At 51.6% G+C, this 20,124-nt stretch overlaps 1 protein-coding gene across 1 annotated transcript in view; it reads right to left on the bottom strand.

Annotated features, from left to right (window-relative positions):
- The window catches only part of Kdm2b (lysine demethylase 2B), a 115,224-nt gene that overhangs the window by 93,610 nt on the left and 1,490 nt on the right, over positions 1-20,124 (bottom strand). Inside the window, exons 3-4 of the mRNA XM_033762450.1 lie at positions 17,336-17,414; positions 16,288-16,334 (exon numbers count right to left, since the gene is read on the bottom strand). Of these exons, the coding sequence (XP_033618341.1) occupies positions 16,288-16,334; positions 17,336-17,414 (126 nt within the window). The remainder of the gene's footprint in view (positions 1-16,287; positions 16,335-17,335; positions 17,415-20,124) is intronic.

Raw genomic sequence — 20,124 nt, forward strand, 5'->3', positions numbered from 1 at the left:
AAAAAAAAAAAAAAAAAAAAAAAAAAAAAAAAAAGAATATGTGTGTGTGTGTGTGTGTGTGTGTGTGTGTGTGTAAAATTTAGCCACAGAGATGTAGTAATTATAAAGTTGTTTCTTACTACCCTGAAAATATTACTTATTTTTATAATCAAGGCATCAAAAAACAAATCTAACTAGAGGAAAAAAGTTTTAATGATAACAAAACTAAGAAAATACAAAATTTAAATTAAAAAGAAAAACACAGTTGTGAGATTTACCTGACCCACTTAAAATACTGGAAGCCTCAGTCTCCAGCACCAAAATTAAATTAAACACAATAAATAAATCCACAAAATGCTGGGCACAGAGGCAGTGCTGAATGGCATGGTCCCTCTCGCTCCAGCCTAACCCCGGCTCCTCTGTCCTGCAGGAGCACTGCAGGGTCCAGTCACAGGCCCGGGTGCCTGGAAACAGGAGCTCACTTGGGAACAGGGCCTTGGCAGATGAGGACCAAGCTCCAGTGAGGTCGCACTGGACAGGGCAGGTCCTGCACTAGTGCCCATGTTCTTGTAAGACTTGGGAACTGGGCAGAGGCCCGGGGAGAGGGCAGCACCTGAGGCAGGAACCGTGTGCCTATGAGACAAGGACCAGACTCCGGCGGCCCGAGCCTGGCCGCGGACACCTCGGTTCTGACCTCCGGCCCCAAAACCATGAGAGCATAAACACAGGCTGTCTTAAACTCATAGCTTGTAGCTGGGCAGCCCAGGAAACTCAAGGGCTGGTGTGAGAATTAAGGGGCACACACCCTGGATAGGAACACTTCCTGGTCTACTGCCTAGACAGATCAAAAGAGAAAATGCCACCTGTGGGTGACATCACACCTTTTCACCCTCAGTGTGTTTAGGTTTTGATTTGCTGTTTAGTTTTGTGGTGGTAGGACTCGAACCCAGGGCCTTTACATGGAGCTAAATTCTCAGCCCTTCTGGTTTGTTTTTTTTTTTTTTTTTTTTTTTTTTTGGTTTTGTGAGACTTAAATTTCACTGTGTAGTTGAGACTGACCTGGAACTCACTATGTAGCCCAGGCTGGTCTTGAACTCACAGCGATCCTTCTGCCTCAGCCTCCCGAGTGCTGGGATTACAGGCGTGCACCACCGCGCCTGGCAATCCTTCTGTATTTTTAAGGACAGTGTCTCGATAAATTAAAAGTTGCCCATGCTCACTACTCAGCCATAAAGAATGAGAAACTACAGTCATTTATAGCTAAGTGGATACATATTGAGGCCACACTCTTAAGTGAAATAAATAGGACACACGTGTATGAATACCAAATAGTTTCTCTGGTGTGAGAAACCGAAAGTGTAAGGATCAAAATGTATAATATAAAATTTTTTAAAAATGTATAATATATAATGTGAAACAGGAAGTAAAGGTCTAAAGGGGAACTGGGAGAGACAGGAAAGGAAAGAAGGGAAAAGAAAAAATATGAGAAAAGGAAAAAACGGAAACAAAGTCTATGTAAACAGGGAGGGGTGGGGTGAAGGGGTTCAAGGGAGGGCAGGGCTATGGGGAAAATAGTAAGAACCAAGATATATCCTGTAAAGGTACAAATTCCCAATGACGGATGTCATCGTACTGTACCTAAAATGGACCAATGACCTAACGGCAAAAACAGCTGCCCAGGCTGGGCTCAACCTTGCGACGGCGCTGCTGCAGCCTCCTGGAGGGTCACCCCACCGGGCTCGCCTGCTTCTGGTCTCTCTCCTGCCACCCTATAAGCACAGTCTCTTGCCTGTGTGCTCACTCTCTACCCAGGGTTCCAGAATGGTGCCTGGTGCACACCAGGAGTTCAGCAAATGCTTGTTGAGTGAATTTGTTTTTTCTTGGGTACCGGGGAGAGTGAATGTTTGTTGTTATATGGTGATTGACTCTTAGGTCCCATCTGGCGCGTGTCCTGCGACTCCACCTGTAAATGACAGCTAAGCTGAAGAAATGCCCCAGGGTCTGTGCAGCCCCACTCATGAGAAGGAAGATGAACCTCACTCGGAAAACACCTGGCAGACCTGAGCAGGCAGGAGCCCAACCTGGGACCACAGACTGAGCACGGGCGGGGAGGCCTGTGTTGGTTTCAGGGGTGCCAGCATGGCCTCCCCGCTCCCCGACGGGAACCTCAGGCCTCTGTGCGCCCTGGCCGTCCTCGGCCCACTGGGAATTACAGCCGGGCAGGGGCCCAGGATGGCGGGAGGGAGGCAGGATGAGGAGTGGCGGAAGTCACGCGTTCCTCCTTGGCCCGGGGCGAGGGGGGTGCTGAGGAGCTGAGGGCTGGACGCTGCTTCTAAGAATAGCTTCCTCGGTGGACTGGGAGCTGAGCCCAGCTCCCCAGGTGTCCCAGAAGCCAGTGTGTGGGAGGGAACAGAGGGGGGAAGGAAAGTCGGTTCCGAGGGGCTCCGCGGACCCCCAGGGCACAGTAACTGGCCAGTGAGCACTGCTGGGGTCACGGGAAAGCAGGCCAGATGCACGCGGCTGGGACAATGCGCCAAGAGCGACCGCGGGCTTCAGACTCTGAGCCGGGCTAAGGGCCAGCTCCAGACCAAGTGACAGTCAGGGAGGCTTCTCAGGTGCCCCCCCAGGAAGTGACAAGGGAACGACAGCATCAGACCTCCGTGGCTGCAGTGAAGACGCTGAGGAACCAATGGCACCAGACGCTGTGCGCAAAAGGCTGCCGACACCGGAGAGAACGGAGAGACGGCCACGGGCAGGTGGGCTTGCCGGAGACCGTAGGGAATAAGGACGGACGGGGAGACATCTGCACCCTGGTCACCCATCACATCCAACTTCAGGCGCCACCGCGGACAGAAGAGGACGTTCGGTGACCGCACACCATTGGCACCAGCACAAGCCAGACAGCGGGAAGCCCCACCGTCAAACCCAACCTCGGGATGGCAGAAAGGACCCAAAATGTACAGGACTTCGCCATCCACCACCGGACAGGGACTATTACATTCTGACTCATGACCGGATGCCATGTTAAAAGATCAAGGTGCGATCTTGGCGTTGTGTTCTTGTTCTTAAAAACGTCCCGTTTGGAACTTCACAGCGCAAAGGGTAGGGGTGAGGTGGGTGAATTGCAGGTGACCATGGGTTGCTGGACGCTGGGCCTAGGGACAAAGGAGCTCATTACACATTCTGTCTGCTGTCCTATTTAATTTCTCAGCCTGGGGGCGCAGTCCAAAGACACAGAACTTGGCCTCCTGCGCAAGGCCCTGGGTTTGATCCTCAGCGCTGAAAAAAAAATCAGCCCAACTCTGCTATGGACGAGTTCTGTGGCTTATGAAACTCACTTTACTTTCCTAGACTCACGAGGTCTTTATTTGCCTGAAGGGCTCTAAGGGTACAAGCCTCACACAAGGACCGGCACACAGCAGAGGGTCTCATACACTCAGCCACCGAGCAGGTCTAGAGACTCACGAGCTCCAGTCAGACTGAAGGGGAAAGGACACTTTCTCTCCTGCACACAGATCTCTCCAGCACTGAGCCCACCCGGGGGAGGAGCAGCCTGGAAGGGTAACTGTCTCACCTGGTCCCCACACCGGACACCACCTCCGGGTACCTGGGACTGGGCCCAGAGCCTTGGGCCTGAGTTCCAGTCCCAGCAACCCACAGACCCACATCTAGGCCTCAGGTGCCTTCAGGACAAAGAGAGCAATAAGTTGACCTTTATGCCTTTTTTCCTTTCGCCAAAGAACTTTCTCTAAACAGACGCTTTGACAGTCAGATCTATAAATAAAAACAAACAGCTCAGCCTGGGGGCAGGGACACTGGGTTAGGGCACTTTTAGTCTAGTTCCTGGATCCTCACACTAGAAATTTGGGGAAGTTGAAGGGAAAGGGGAAGAGGCCCGGAGACTTGCCAGAGGGGCCCCTGGGTACAGAAGAGCCTCCTAGCCCCAGCCTGGGTGGGACGACCAAGAACTAGTGGTTTAAAATGGGCACGGAGGGCTGGGGATTTAGCTCAGTGGTTCTGGTGTCTGCCTCACAAGCACAAGGATCCAAGTTCAATCTCTAGTACAAATAAATAAATAAATAAATAAATAAATAAATAAATAAATAAATAAATCGATCGATCGGCACGGTACCATAGGCCTATAATCCCAGCACCTTGGGAGGCTGAGGCAGGATGATCACAAATTCAAGTCCAGCCTAGGCAATTTAGCAACTTGTCAAGACCCTGTTTCAACATAAAATAAGGACCAGTGACATAGCTCAGTGTGAAGGCCCTGGCTTCCATCCCCAGGGCCCTCCCCCAGCCACACACATAAATAGTAATAAAAATAAAATAATTAAGATTAAATTTAAAAATAAAAGAATGAACGATTACCCTTTCTGGGATCTGCCCTCTGGTGAAGAGAAATAAAGCCTAAGGGCTTAGGCCAGGGAGGAGGTAAGTGCCCCAGAGGGACAGAAGGGACAGATAGGTACCAAGTCGCAAGCAGCCAGATCGAGAAGAGGTGACAGGGACAGGCCGCCCTTGGGGACCCACAAAGGATGCGCTGACTGAGGCCACGGGGAGGAGGCAAAGTCTCACGTGGCGCGGAGCCTGCGGTCCTCCTCCCTGCTGCTCCCTCGGTCTCCTCGGTTCTCTGAGCTCTCGAGCCATGCACACTCAAGAGAATCAGCACAGAAACTAACTGAGGCCCTGTGGCCCTTGCTCTGGAAGCTCCAAGAGCCGTGGCTGCTGGCTGGAGGAGGCTGCAGGAAGTCACCCAGAGAAGCACCTGCGGGCCCTGGGCCCAGCTCCCCAGCCCGCTCTCCACAAAGGGCCCAGTGCTGTCCCAGATCACGGGGCTGAAGCCCTGGTTCTTGACTCTGATCCTGCCATCTCACGGAGGCAGCATTTACAGCAAAGATGCTGGCCACAGATTCAAATCCTGCTCCCCTCCACCACTCCTGAAGCTCTCTGGGCCTCAGTTTCCTCATCTGCAAAGTGGAGATACTAGGACCAGCCCTAGTGATCTGACACTGTTTCCGAAGCACTCAGTAAACTTCACTGCAGGGCTTCTCGGAGGTCCCATCCCACAGGGGAGGTGACAAGGACACAGGGAGAAGGCCCAGGGCTGGGAGTCACTCTGGGATGTGGGACAAGTCTTCCAAGATCCTGGTCTCGGTTTCCTCATGGCGAAGCAAGAAGATGGAGGGCAAGAGCCCAGGTTTTCTCTACACCCTGTATCTTCTGGCTCTTCACCTCTGCAGCATTTTTATTTCTTGTTTATTTATTCATTTTTGGAGACAGGGTCTCACTACATAGCCCAGGCTGGCCTTGAACTCACAATCCTCCTGCCTCGGTCTCTGGAGAGCCAGGATTCCAGGATGACCCCCAGGGCTGTCCTCTGAGCCCCAAGATCCTGACCATCACCGGCCGCTGGGCCGAAGGACACAAACCTACACGGACAAATCCGGGCTACACCCAACCAGGCCAGAAAATCAGCAAAGTCACCCACAGCCACAGCAAGGAAGACGCAGGTGAGGCAGCACAGCGCTGCAGAAGTGGGGCAGCAGCTAGCTGCGGACAAAGAGCAACCTCAGCTCCTCCGCCACTCAGCGGTCCTAATGTGGGCAGCTGACTCTAAGCACAGGGTTTTCATTTCTGCTTTTATGAGCGGGGCCAGGGATCAAACCCAGGGCCTCAGACACACTGGGCAACACCCCAACACTGAGCGATATTCCCAGTTCTCAGATTCAGATTTGATACCTATGAAATGAGCACAGCTCAATGGTATAAAGGCAAGAGGGTCAAGGGTTTGATTCTCAGTCTGCTTAGGGGAGGCAGGGTTTGGAGACAAGGTCTCACTCTGTAGTTCAGGTTGGCCTTGAACTCACTTCAACTCTTTCTTGGAAATCCTCCTGCCTCAGCCTCCTGAGTACTGGTATTACAGGAGCTCACCACCACACTGGGCCTTGTGATTGGGCTTTGTTTTGTTTGTGGTTCTGGGAATTAAAGACAGGGCCTTCACACTATGCTACATGTCTTATCCTTTTTTATTTTTTATTTTGAGACAATAGTCTTCTAAGTCACTAAGTCACTATTTTGAATCCTCCTGCCTCTGCCTCCTAGTGTGCTAGGATTACAGCTATGCACCACCACATCCAGCTATAAATAGGGTTTTATGTGGGTCAGCCAAAATAATATATAAGAAGTCCTTGGCACATATAATCTCAGTAAATGACAGCTAAGGCTATTATAGACTTAGGATGATCCAATTTAACAAATTCTTAACTTTACAGCAATGATGCCAAGGCAAAAACACATTTAGAGGAAAATGGGCCAGGGATTTAGCTCAATGGTTCCACCACCTGCCTCGCAAGCGCAAGGACCTGAGTTCGATCCCTGGTACCAAAACAAACAAACAAAAAACTATTTAGAGAAAACCATGCTTCTGGTTTTCCATTCTGACTCTTCCCAGGCAGCACAACCTCTCATGGGGTGCCAGGCAGCAGGGAGCCAGCCTGGGGCACCCCAAGATCACAAGGCTTAACAGCCAGTGCCCTACTCTGCACTGCTACCAACCTGTGTTCAGCAGGGCAAGCTCAGTAAATGCGTTCCCAACTCGTGACATTTTCTCCTTATAACAGGTTTACCCAGGTGGGACCCCTCTGTAACTGCAGGCACAGCTGAGTATTTTCAAGGCGCAACCCCAGGGGACTGGGGTTCAGGAAAAACAGCGTGCATCGTGAAGATCTCGGGGCATGAGCTTTGGGGACTGCAGAAGGACTGCCTGGGGAGGAGCAGAGAAGCCTCAGCCCTCCTGACTGCACACTCTGCCTCCTCCCCCATTTCCGTGTGGTCTGCGAGTCCATCCCCCAGCATCCCTGCCTACACGTTTGTTTCTCCTGCACACAAATCCAGTGTGGAGAGAACCAGACCTATCCACACCCATCCCCTTGGGGTCTGCAGAAGCCTCATCTCCCCAGCAGTGAAATGCAAACCCACATTTAAACCTGATGGGCCAGGACCACTGGAGCAACCCAAGGTATTTCTCTCCAGCCTTCGGTTTGCTCATCCTGGAACTGGCAAAGAAGAAAGAAGAGGATTCTATGAACCCTTCTTGAGTTTAAAATTGGTGGGGGGAAGCCAGGTGTGGTGGCACAAGTGCGGAACCCAGCACTCAGGAGGCTGAGGCAGGAGTATTGCTTGGGGGGGTACTGGGGATTGAACTCATAACCTTGCACTTGTGGGGCAGGCGCAGTGCCATTGAGCTAATCCCCAGCCCTGGCAGAAGTATTTTGAGTTCAAGCCCTGCATGGGTAATTTACTGATTTATGGAGATGTTTTGTTTTGTTTTGTTTTGAGACAGGGTCTCACTATGTAGTTGAGAATGACCTGGAACTCACTATGTAGCCCAGGCTGGTCTCGAACTCAGTGATCCTTCTGCCTCAGCTTTGCAAGGGCTGGGATTACAGGTGTGCACCACCACGCCCAGCTATTATGGAGCTTTTGCCTCAAAATAAAAAAGGCTCAGGAAGCTGGGTGTGGACATGCCTGTAAGCCCAGCACTTTGGGAGGCTGAGACAGGAGAATCAAAAGTTTGAACCCAGCCTTTGCAATTTAGCAACTTATTGAAATCCTATCTTAAAATTTAAAAATTTTAAAAGGGCTGTGGATGTTGCTCAGTGCCAAGGCCCTGGGTTCAATCCCCAGTGCCTTAAAGGAAAAAAAAACAAAGACAGAAGTAAGGAAGTATAAACAAGTCTTCTGGCAACAGCATCCTAATAGCCGATTCAGGCAGAATCAACAATAGGCGCTGCATGTGCTGGGTGACAGATGGTGGGAACAGGACAGTCCTAACCTCCAAATCCCTCCCCGGATTACACATTAACCACGAATGGAAGAGGTGCGGTGGACACAGCCGATGCCCACAACCTTGACAAAGGGTCCACAGGCCCCCACAAACGGAACCCAGGGACAACACGTGCCCCAGTGTCACGCAGGTCGAAAGACACATCAGCCCTGCAGCCTGGCCAAGCGTGTGGAACTCAGATGGAATCACAGGAAAGCAAGGGCCATCTGCAAAACAGTCAGACCGGTCACTTCAAAAACGTGTCATCGCTGAAAAAAACCAAAGCACAGACGGGAGGGAACAGCTCTGACCACAGAGTCGAGCAGAGTGATCACACAGTCGGTGTGCCGTGGAAAGTCTGCAGCCCCAGAGGCAACCAACTGTGATGGAAAATATTTGGGGGGAAAACTGCCTCGCACACAGCAGGCCCTGGGTTCAGTTCCCAGGTGGGATTGAAGGACTGCACCTACACGTCCAGTCCTCCCTGCTGTCACACTCCCAACACAGCACAGTGCACACCTACTTCCGGAGCATTTCCACTGTGCACTGCAGAGATAATTACCGCGGTCCTGGACCACAGACACCCGGAACAGCTAGTAATGCGCCTCTAGCAGATGGCAAGTTTTTAACATTATTATGTGATTTTTAGCAATATTTTTCGTGACTTGACTTTTTTTTCCCCTCTGTACTGGGGACTGAACCTAGGAACTTCACACCGAGCTACATTCCAGCCAATTTTTTCTTTTTTTTTTTTTTGAGGCAGGGTCTTGCTAAGTCTCTAAATTACCCAAAAGTTGTACTTTAACTTTCAGTCCTCCTGCCTCGGCCTCCCAGAGTACTGGGATTATGGGCGTGCACCACCACACCGGAAGAGATGACCTGAATGCACAGTGCAGAGGCAAACTCAGAACAGCACATGCGCCCACCACACAGCTGCTGAAGAAACCAGTGCCTTGCAGGTGTTAAGTGCACTCATTCCACTTGGTGAGTAAAACACAGTGAGGGCCAGTAACAGCATTCAGCCTACTTATGGGTGTGTGCCTGTGAAGAGAGGCATTCACTACTACTAAACAGATATGGAAGGCTTTTGTTCTGTTTTTTTTTTTTTTTGGTGTGGCCTTTTGAGACAGGATTTCATTACATAGTGCAGGCTGACCCTGAACTCATGGTGATCCTCCTGCCTCAGCCTCTCCAGTGCTGATATTACAGGCATGTACCACCACGCTCGGTTTAAATTTTATTTAATCAAAGTTGTGCCTGTTATATTATATTATAAAATAAGTAAAATGAAATATGTTTCTTAAAATGCTGGGCATGGTGGCATATGTCTGTAATTCTACCACTCAGGAGGCTGAGGCAGGAAAATCACCTTGAATTGAGGCCAGTTTGGGCTACACAGTCAGTTGAAGGTCAGGCTGAACTACACAGCAAGACCCTGTCTCAAAAATAAGATAGATTAGCCGGGCATGGTGGCACATGCCTGTAATCCCAGCACTCAGGAGTCTGAGGCAGGAGGATCGCTGTGAGTTCGAGACCAGCCTGAGCTACATAGTGAGTTCCAGGTCAGTCTCATCTACATAGTGAGACCCTGTCTCAAAAAACCAAAAAGCAAAAATATATAAATAAATAGATAGATAATTAGATAGATAGATAGATTAGATAGATGACAGAAAAACTGGTCATGGTGGCACACACTTGTAATCTCAGTACTCTGGGAGGCTGAGGCAGGAGGATCACTAGTTCAAGCTTATCAGAGCAACACAGTAATTAAGCAAGATTCTGTCTCAAAAAATAAAAAGAGCTGGGCTGGGGATTTAGCTCCGTGGCACCGTGCCTGTCTCGCAAGTGCAAGGTCCTGAGTTTGATCCCTGGTACCAAAAAAAAAGAGGCTGGAGTTAGAGCTCAGTGCAAAGGCTCTAGGTTCAATCCCCTGTACGAATAAATAGATAAATAAGAAAAGACCTGCTCAAACACTTACAGAAGAGGGTATCCAAATACACACGATTTGGAGCTGACTTAATCAGTCATTAGTAAAATGCAGACTATAACTACAGTGAGATACAGCTTGCTACCCACCAGCATAAGAGAACAGCTAAAACAAGACTAAAAACACTGACTCCTGGACAGGACAGGGAGTCCCTGAAACCAATGTTCCTCCTCAGGACAATGATTTGACAGAATCCACTACAACCAAACACACATGCGCTCTCGCCCAATAGCAGGGCATCTGCAGTGCTAGGGTTTGGATCCAGAATGCTCCCCAGGGCCAGGGATTTAGCTCAGTGGCGCCGTGCCGCACTTGCCTGGCAAGTACAAGGTCCTGAGTTCAATTCCCAGCAACAACAACAACAACAAATGTTCCCCCGAGGGTCACCCATCAAGATGGGCCCTGGGTGCCGACTGCATCACGGGGGCTCTGCCTGCATCAATGGCTGTCACCTCAGAGTGCACAGCCGACCGGCTCAGGAGGGCCTAGCTGGGGTCCTGGGTCACCAGGACTGTGCCTATGGAGAGGGGTATTCTTTTCCCCGGCCCTCTCCTCTCAAACTCTTTCCTTCCTCTGCTTCCTCACTGCCCTGAGGTGGGCAGCTTCTCTCTGCCGTGTCCTTCTGCCGCGCTGTTTCTCCTTGGAGCCAGCTGACCATGGGCTGAAACCTCTGAAACCATGAGTCAAAATCAACCCTCTTTAAATTGTGTCTATTGGATATTTTGTCCCAACGACAGAAAGATGACTAACACATGTGCGTTCGCCAAAACCACGTTCTGGAATGAGCTACCCAGGTGCTCATCGGCAGCAGAATGAATAAACTCACAGCAGAAAGAAAAGTCTCACACAATGAAAAACTAAACAGCAATGAAAATATACCCACGGTTACACAAAACGGGCAATACGATGAAAGTCACGAACACAAAGTTGGGCGAAAGAAACTAAAACCGACAGAGGACTTCCGTTATGATTCCACTGACACAAAGTCGGAAAACAGACAAAATTTGTCCACGTAGCAGGTGAGCTCAGAGGGCAGGAGCTGGATGGGAACACAGGGGTCCGAGGTGCTGGTGACCCTGATGTATCCCACTAGTTCAAACGAACCCATGTACCTCACATATGTGCCCCATCTATATGCACATTATATTTCAACAAACGGGTTTGATAAGTATAATGGTATTTTGCTTTGTTTTGTTTTTTTGGCACTGGGGATCGAACTCAGGACCTTGTACTTGCAAGGCAGGTGGTGGCAGCACTGAGCTAAAGCCCTGGCAATAAGCATAATGTTATAAAATGAAAAATGTCTGTTTCTTTTTTTAGTTTTCTTTTTGGAGACACGGTCTCCGTTTGTACAAAGCTCAGGCTGACCTTGAACTCATTATATAGCCCAGGCTAGCCTTGATCCTCTGAGATCCTCCTGCCTCAGCTTCCCAAGGGCTGGGATTACAGGTGTGGGACCCCACACTCAGCAAAATGTCTGTTTTTTTAAGGCAAGTAGGCAACCATGGTAACACACACCTGCGGCCCCAGCTATTTGGGAGGCTAAAACAGAAGAATCACTCGAGGCCAGGGGTTTGAAGCCAGCATGAACAACACAGTGAGACCCTGCTCGTGTAACTAAAAGGCAGTGAGCTAGGAGCAGACAGCTGCGGTAAAAAGCATGACCTCAGACCCTGTTGCAGGCTGAACACCTAGCCACACACTCCTCTTGGACAGCCACCCAGTTGGACTGAGCTGGCCAGCACTGCCCTCCTGAGCAGAGTCCCCGCCCTGATATTTTTGGGGGGTTTTTGATTCTTAAACTCACTACGTAGCCCAGGCTGGCCTTGAATTCGTGGCGATCCTCCTGACAGAGCCTCCTGAGTGCTGGGATTACAGGTACTCATCACTGTGCGCAGCTCAGAGCTGATTGACGTCACACAACCTGCCCCTGTCACACGGCCCTGGAGTCACTGCTCCAGCCACCAGCTCCAGCACTGGGGCTGTGACAAGCGGATCAGCACCAACCACATACAGGCAGGCAAGGCCAGGGTCGGGGAAGGAGGAGCCTGGGCGGTGCCATGTGAGCCTTGTGCCACAGGCTCTCTTGTCACCACGAGAGGGGACTCCTGCCCGGAAACAAGGCCAGAAGGGGAAGCAAAGAGGGGATCAGAAGGAGCAGCGGGGTCAGTCTGCAGCACCAGGCCTCCACGTGCCTGGATTTACTCCATTTGGCTTAGGTCAGCCCGAGCTACATCTGTCGCTCCTGTCACGTGTGACACACAGGGCCTGTCAGCACCTCCAGAAGCCTATGCAGACCCAGAGAGGAAAGTGGGCATCGTAGTGCCCGGCCGCCAGGGCTCACCTGCCTTGCTGAAGCATTTATTATTTATCAGACATCTGATCGTCACAGAGGTGAGCACAAGATGCGGGGAAGCCTTCCTGTCCCCACTTTCTCTGCCATCCAAAGCTGCTGCAGTGCTGCCAGGCTGCAGGAACATCTACTCGGGTTCTCCTGCTTCTACCGAGACAGAAATGAGGCGCAAGGGGAAAGCAGGTAGCCCAGACCTATGCAGAGCATAATAAAACCATAACGGGCTCAAAAAGTTTCTCGGAAGGACCAGGCAGGCAACATAATTTTGATTTTTTTTGTTTTTCGTTTTTTGAGACAGGGTCTCACTATTTAGTTGAGACTGACCTGGAACTCACTATGTCGCCCAGACTGGTTTTGAACTCACAGGGATCCTCCTGCCTCAGCCACCCAAGTGCTGGGATTACAGGCGTGGGCCACCACACCCGGCTCAGGCAACATAATTTAAGAAAGCTGCACACCAGGTGTGATAGCTCACGCATGTCATTCCAGCTACCTTGGAGGCTGAAGCAGAAGGATCTCAAGTTCAAGGTCCGCCTGGGCGTCTTAGCAAAACCCTGCTGAGAATAAAAGTTAAAAAAGAGCAGGAGACACAGCTCAGCACTCCCTTGGATTCAATTCCCAGTACAAGAAAAAGAAAAAGGAAAAGAAAGGAGAGGAAAGAATGGAAAGAAAGAAGGAAGAAAGGACGTACTAAGCTTGCAATGTCGCCTGAACCCCAGATCTGAGAACCCAGTTTTAATGCTTCCTCATAAATAGACTCTCGCTACTTTGGTGTCTGGACACCCTAACAAATAACATCACGCCAACTCACTATGTAGCCCAGGCTGGTCTCAATCTCACAGCGATCCTCCTGCCTCAGCCTCCCAAGTGCTCTGATTACAGGCAGGTGCCACCACGTCCTGCCAAAACCTACTTTTCAAGCAAGCAGATTTCTTCTCCCGTTAACAGATCCCACAATCTGTGCTAAGCACCATCCCCTTCAGGCCAGCATCCCCCCACTGCATGCCTGTGCCCGTGACTTTACGCCACTTATTCTGCCCGGATCACCAGACCCCACTGGACACCTTTATCCTCCACACAGATCCAGAGTGGGCTCTTACAAACTTCTGATTCCAGGCCAGGGATTTAGCTCAGTGGTTCCGGTGCCTGCCTCGCAAGCACAAGGACCCGAGTTCAATCCCCAGTACCACAATAAGAAAAACAAACTTCTGATTCCATCACACCACTTCTGGCCACCAGCATGGCCATCATCAAAAATCACAGACAAAGGGCCTGGGGATTTGACTCCGTGGTTCTGCTGCCTGCCTTACAAGCGCAAGGGCCTGAGTTCAAACCCCGGTACCGAAAACAAAAATATCACAGACAGAAAGCTGCAGGTACTGTGCACCTGGAAGTCCCAGCTACTTGGGAGACTGGAGACAGGAGGGTCCTCAGCCCAGGAGTTTGAAGCCAGCCTGGCACATATTTAGAACCTGTCTCCAGTCAGGCATGGTGGTGCACACCTGTAATGCCAGCACATGGGAGGCTGAGGCAGGAGGATCGCAGTGAGCTTGAGACCAGCCTGGGCTACATAGCGAGTTCCAGGTCAGTCTCAACTACATAGTGAGGCCCTGTCTCAAAAAACAAACCAAAAAAAAAGAACCTATCTCCAGAGCCAGGATTCCTGGTACTGGCAGGAGGAGGGAATCTACCTCCAAAGGAATAAAAAAGCAGACAATAGGGCCAGGGTTTTAGCTCAGTGGCTCTGTCACCTGCTTTGCAAGTGCAAAGTCCCCGAGTCTGAACCCCAGTAGCAAAAGAAACAAACAAAAGCAGACAATAACAAGTGCTGGCAAGAGAAAAGAGAGCCCAGAGCCCTCACACTTGGCTGACAGGAAAGGAAATGGCGCAGGCGCTAGAGGAGGAAGTTAAACCCTGTTCCCCATGACTCGGCTTGAGAGCAGCCCTCGGAAGTTGCAGAGTTGCAGCTGCAATCCCTGTACCTGGCTGTTGGGAGGTGGGGCCTGCTGGGAGGAGCCTGGCTTGTGGGAGGAGACTCTTCAGGAGCAGCCTAAGGCGTTTCTCTCGGACTGGGTTGGTTACCCCTCCTAGCAGGTTGTTCCATAGCAGGTTTCGCCTCTTCTGCGCCCGCCTTGCCTATTTCTGCCACAAGATGACCAAAGGCAGGGCGCCTGCCAGAAAGAAGTACTAAACTCTGACATGGGTGAACCTTGAAATAGGCTGGGTGAAAGACAGATGCAGAGTCAAATATTATTTGATTCCACCCAGATACAACACTCAGAACAGGCAAGTCTGAGGGGGAGAAAAGGACAGAGGGAGAGGAGACTTGAGGGGTGTGCAGGTTAACTTTTGAGATGACAGAAATGATGTGTAAATAGCAGTGGTGCTTATACAACAACAATGTGAACATACCTACACCCCTGAATTGCACGTCTGAAGACGGTGCAAAGGGGATCTTGTGGTACGAGAATTTTATCTCAATCTAAAAGACAGGTCTGGGCATGGTGTCACACAGGTGTCATCCCAGCTACTCAGGAGGCTGAGGCAGGGGGATCAGAAATTCAAGACCAGCCTGGGCAACTCAGTCAAACCCAGTCTCTAAATAAAATTTTTTTGTTTTTGTTTTTGTTTTTTGAGACAGGGTCTCACTATATAGTTGAGACTGACCTGGAATTCACTATGTAGCCCAGGCAGGTCTTGAACTCACAGTGATCCTCCTGCCTCAGCTTCCCGAGTGCTGGGATTACAGGCGTGCGCCACAACCCTCGACTCAAAATAAAATTTTACTGGAGATGTAGCTCAGTGGTAGTACGCTTGCCCAGCATTCCAGAGGCTCAGGGATTACACTCAGTACTCAAAAATAAAAAAGCACCCCCCCACACAGTGAAGAAATAATCAAATTATCTAATTTTAAAAAAGAACTAATCAAATCACACAGTAACCCCTTGCCCTACTTTTAATCTCCCCACTGCACTAAGAGTCAAAACCAAATTCCCTCCCAGAGCCCACAGCGCCCCACTAGCGTGGCCCTGTGGCCGCCACCACCTCTCCTAACAAACTCCCCCTTCTTGTTCTCCAGTCCTCTGCACCCCAGGCTCCTCATGGGCCTTTACCCTCACTCAGCTGTCAGCAAAAATGTTCTTTCTCAAAGCTGATTCTCAAGGTTTCCATCCAAAAGCCTCTGTCGGCCCCTGAGGACCCTCCTTGACCAACCCACCTAAAACAGCCCACTACCCTGCTTTATTTCACAGCCTGTCACCACTGGAAAAGGTTCACAGCTTACTTCTTTGTGTGTGTGTGTGTGTGTGTGTGTGTGTGTGTACTGGGGATCAAACTCCGGCCCTTGTGCTTGCAAGGCAGGCAGTGGAACCACTGAGCCAAATCTCCAGCCCCAAAGTTTCTTGTTTTGTTTTGTTTTGTTTTTTTTGTGGTACCAGGTATCCGAGACGGGACCTTGCATTTGTAAAGCAGGTGGCAGAACCACTGAGCTAAAATCCCCAGCCCCACAGCTTACTCCTTATCACCTGTTGTTCCAACCAAGAGGGCAGGGCCCTGTCTGCTGGGTCCCCAGCCGGCCCTGTAGCGGAGAGGCATTCTTCAGGAGGAATGGACTTTATTGAACAACTTCCCCTACAATCTGAAATGCCGCCTGCCACCTGGTCAGAAGTCCAGACCACTAAGTCATGTGCCACACAGCAGGAGCTCAGGGCGTCACTGGGCCCTGGCGGGGCACCACTAAGGGGCAGGCCCCACCCTCGGCCTGTCCAAGAACCCTGAGGAGTAGCCACAAAGGCTTTAGGGGTCACAGAGCACCCAGTGTTTACCCAGCAACCTACAAACAAACACAGCGGAGAGATCTGAGATTGCGTTGCTGACGCCCAGGGCTGGCGGCTGCGCTCCAGGTCGGTGGCCTCATAAACCCCGTGCGTGAGCACTGCTACGGCTTCCCAGGACTCTGCAATCTGACCTGTCCTCCAGAAGGAACGGTTGCAGCTCACACCTGCTCCTGTCTCCTCCCACCCGCTCCTTTCCAAGGGCAGTAAAAAGTCTAAGTGGGCGGATGGTGAAGACCTCGCTCCTTCCTGTCTCCAGCTCCCTCCTTCACCGTCTCTGAGTCATGCAGAGCCAGCTACTTACCCACGAGGAGCTTGACATCCCGAACTGTGAAATCAGGGTCAGGCATCCTGGAGAGAGAGAAGCACAGACATTGGTGAGGAGCCAGGAACAACAGAGCCAGAATTTTCCCCAGGGCCAGGGGGGAGCCATTTTTCCAAGAGGGTCCCTTGCCCTGGATTTGGGAAGCCGAAAGGAGATCACACAGAGGGAGACCGGGGCGCCTCAAGAAAGGGTCACCCCAGAACCAGGAGCCCCTTCCCCCACCCAAGAGGCAAAAGGTCTGAATCTCAGCAGCGGACAGGACATCATGGCTTCTACTGGTTAAGACGGAAGAGTGGAGTCCAGGGCCAAATGCCTGTTCTCCTTAGGGTGAGCAGCCTTTCTGCGCCTGGTTCTGCCCCTAGAAAACACTCGTCGTGGAGCTGTATGGAGAGTGGGAGGGACTGCTTTCAGCTCCTAGGGGGAAAAGTCACACATCCTCCAGTTCAGGGATTTGCTAACGCTGCCTGCCTACAGTGACCGATGACTATGGGGACACTGTAAATTAACAAAGACGCTGAAGGTTAAATTCCAGCTCCTCATCTGGCAGATGTTGGAGAGAGGCAGCCTATGGTGACCCCTCCCCTACACCCACTTCCTCTGGGGGCGGAACCTGTTCTTCCAGCCCGCTGGTCTCTTCCCCACCTGTAGCTCCTGCAGATCCCCAACGCCCTCCACAAGGACCCATTTCCCACCCTGCATATCCAGGTCCGTGGCTCAGGTTCTTCCTCGGTTTCCTGGTTTGAGCTTAGGGGAAGAGGAAGAGCTACTTCTCAGCAGGAGGTTGCTGCTGCATGAACCCAGGGTACATGGGGGGGGCACTGTCTAAGCACCCTACATTCTCATGGCCCAAATTCCTGCAAGAGACATCCCTTTCCTTCGTCAGGCCTGGAACCGGGAGATGCTGTTGCCAGATCCGGGGAAAAGGTGCTCCAAAGTGACCAGCAGAAGACAGAAGAAATCCATCCCCAAGATATAAATGTGTTAGGGAGGAAGACAGACGAAGAAACAATGAGTTCCAACAACTTACTTAATTCCTAGTCCGTCCTTTTCTCGAAATACCAGGGGTACCCTGAGAGCTTCTCTCTGTACGTACTCATAGTTGAAATCTGTTTGGACATTTGAATTAAAACAAGTTGGTTAAGTTATTCAGGAGCAAATGTACCACAATCTATTGGACGAAGAAAGACAGGAAGGGGCAGGGGTCTGCAGGACACAGACACTGGCTCCATGGCCAAGGGCTTCCAGAAAATGACGGGGTGCAAAGCCCACGAGAAGCCAGGCCCACAGCTGGCTCCTCTGCCTACTCAGCCATTCCCAGCGTGTCCCACGGGTCCAAACTTGTCAATGAACAGCCCAAGGCCAGCCAGGGTTGGGGTGGAGACTCAGAAAGAGGCTCGCAGTGAAAGAGCCCAGCTATTGCTGGGAGAGAAGCGGGGACAGACAGACAAATGCGTCGCAGGCTGAACTCAGAAAGGAAAGGGGACTACAAAACTGAAGGACGCCACCTGGGAGGATCTGAAGCCCCAGAGAAGAGGCTGGGAGGAGGGCTTTCATTGTAGCTGAACATCAGTGAAAATCTTATTGTAATATCCTGCATGGAAAAGGGGAGGGGGGAAGCCAGTTTCCCTGGAAACTGTGTATTTGGTGCCAAAATAACTAGGGAACTGGGCACAGCTTTGTTGTCTTCAGAGTGAAATTCTGCTGGGGCATCACAGGACTTGCTGGGACTGGATAAGCGAGAGGGATGCTCTCCAGGTGGACTGTGCACAAGAAGGCCCAAAGAAAAGTCCACAGGGTAGATTTCCGCCTAGAGTCGCCCTGGTGCAGACCCTAAATCCTTCCCTGAAACCCTGGAGAATGAGGAAGGCCTTGGACTAATCGCTTTCCTTCCTCAATTCCCAAACCAGAGCATCAGACCAAGCTGTACCTCTGCACAGGGAGGGGAGAGGGATTCAGATCAATCCTTCTGTGCCCCAAACCCTCAGGGGATCGATCGGAGCCTTCCAAGAAGGCACAAGTCCTCCCTGGCTGGTCAGAAGGGACAGCGAGGAGTACCCAGGCCACTGAGCTGCTGCCCTGGGGAAATGGTTCCCCAGGGCAGCTTTGCGGGAGGAGGTGGCCCAGGCAGCTGCCTCAGGAGAACAAAACCTACGCCCGGGAAAGCCCTGACCTCAGCGGCTCTCATCCCCAGGGGCTCACAGTGAATGGGGATTCCTAAGGATTTAAAGGACGGGAAGTTTAAGAAGCTTCTATTTTGAATCCAGGCTAAGGGCTCCTCCTGTTTCTCAGCTCCTCCCTTGAGTTTTGGGGCCAGATCTGAATTAACTAGCAAAACCCTAAGGCCCTGTCCTCTGAAAGGAACCAGGACAGCAGCTCTGTGGATGCTCACAGAGCTGATGCCCACAGAGCCCTCTCCCTGGTAACCTTCCTTAACTACACACCCAAAAACCCCCACTCCCCCAACTCCAGCTTCAGCTTCCTCAAATGAGCTTGAAAAAAAAAAAAAAAGTCTGAAATCCTGGGCTGAGGATTCCTGACAAATAACTCGGAAGTCTGCATATTACTTTCTCATAGGCTCTGCCAACGACTCAGTAAAGTGGGGAGGGGGCTGAAATCCAATTTATGTGGAGGAAATTCAAATGCAGCTAAGATTGGCACCCTGCTCTTGGACTGGGCAGGCTGGGAAAAAATGTCTTCGTCCCTCCCCCCTCTTTTCCCCCAACCCACCAGAGCCCAGCACCCCAGGAGGCAACCAGCACAAAAGAGAAACTTCAAACATGCAAAGCCTGGACAGTGGCTTGGGGGCTAACCCATGGCCCCAGGCACTCAACCAGAACCCAGAGGAGGGAGGCGCTGCCCGGCTGTCAGCTCACCAAGAGAAAAGGGCTTCCCAAAGGGGGGTGGGGATGCACAAGTTGGAAATTGAGTAACTGAAACTCAAACTTCTGAGGTGGGGTGGGGAAGACACCCACACCCCAGGAAAAAAGGCAGCTGCGATATGCAAAGGCATCCCCAAAACTCCAAAAGGCGTCCTCCAGCACCTGGGACCATGCTCAGCCGCAGACCTGAGCAGAAGTAACACGCCAACTTCTGGAGGACGCCCCAGCCCCTCTCCTAGTAGGAGGGCCAGAGAGAAACCCAGGTCCTGCAGGGGGCTCCCCAAAACCACTGGACACTGGGAGAAACATGGAGACCAAGGACCTGGGGCCTAGAAGAGACCTCACTTCTCAAAGAGATGGTCCGATTCGATTCTGGCCTTCAAACTGTCGCGGACAAAATCTCAGTCTTAAACCTAAAAGGAAGTCACCCCATAATCCATCCCACTGCTTCAAACTGTCAGGGCTGCTGCCAGAGGCCTCAGACTTCCATGGGGTTCAGGCCAACAACGCAGAGCAAGCAGGTCCCTGCTCAACCTGGCAAGGCCGGTGAGGGGACTGGGCTCTCCAGACTCCAGGCCTGCTGGGCATAACACCAGTAACCCAACGCGCCCCCATCACCAGTTGGATGGAAGGGCTCGGGATGGCAGGGACCTGGGAGACTTCAAGCCAGGGGGTCCTCAGCCTGATATCTCAGGGGTATCCAGGGGTGCCCCCGCAGAAACCCACCCAGACAGCTGCACCTCAGGCAGCGCTGGGAACACGACCCGCTGGGGAGGGGGAGGAGGCGGCTTTCGCACCTTCCCACAGTCCCACTGTCAGTCCCCAGGTCCCCCTGGGTCTGCAGCCCCCAGGCTTTGCCCATCCTGGGGCTGGTGATGGGTGCAGGCCGAGCCTAGGCCCGCGCCCGGCCCCCTTCCCGCCTGCCCTCCTCCCTCGC

Source organism: Fukomys damarensis, unplaced genomic scaffold (assembly GCF_012274545.1).
Source record: "Fukomys damarensis isolate Sample0158 unplaced genomic scaffold, DMR_v1.0_HiC HiC_scaffold_12, whole genome shotgun sequence".
Lineage (NCBI taxonomy): Eukaryota > Metazoa > Chordata > Mammalia > Rodentia > Bathyergidae > Fukomys > Fukomys damarensis.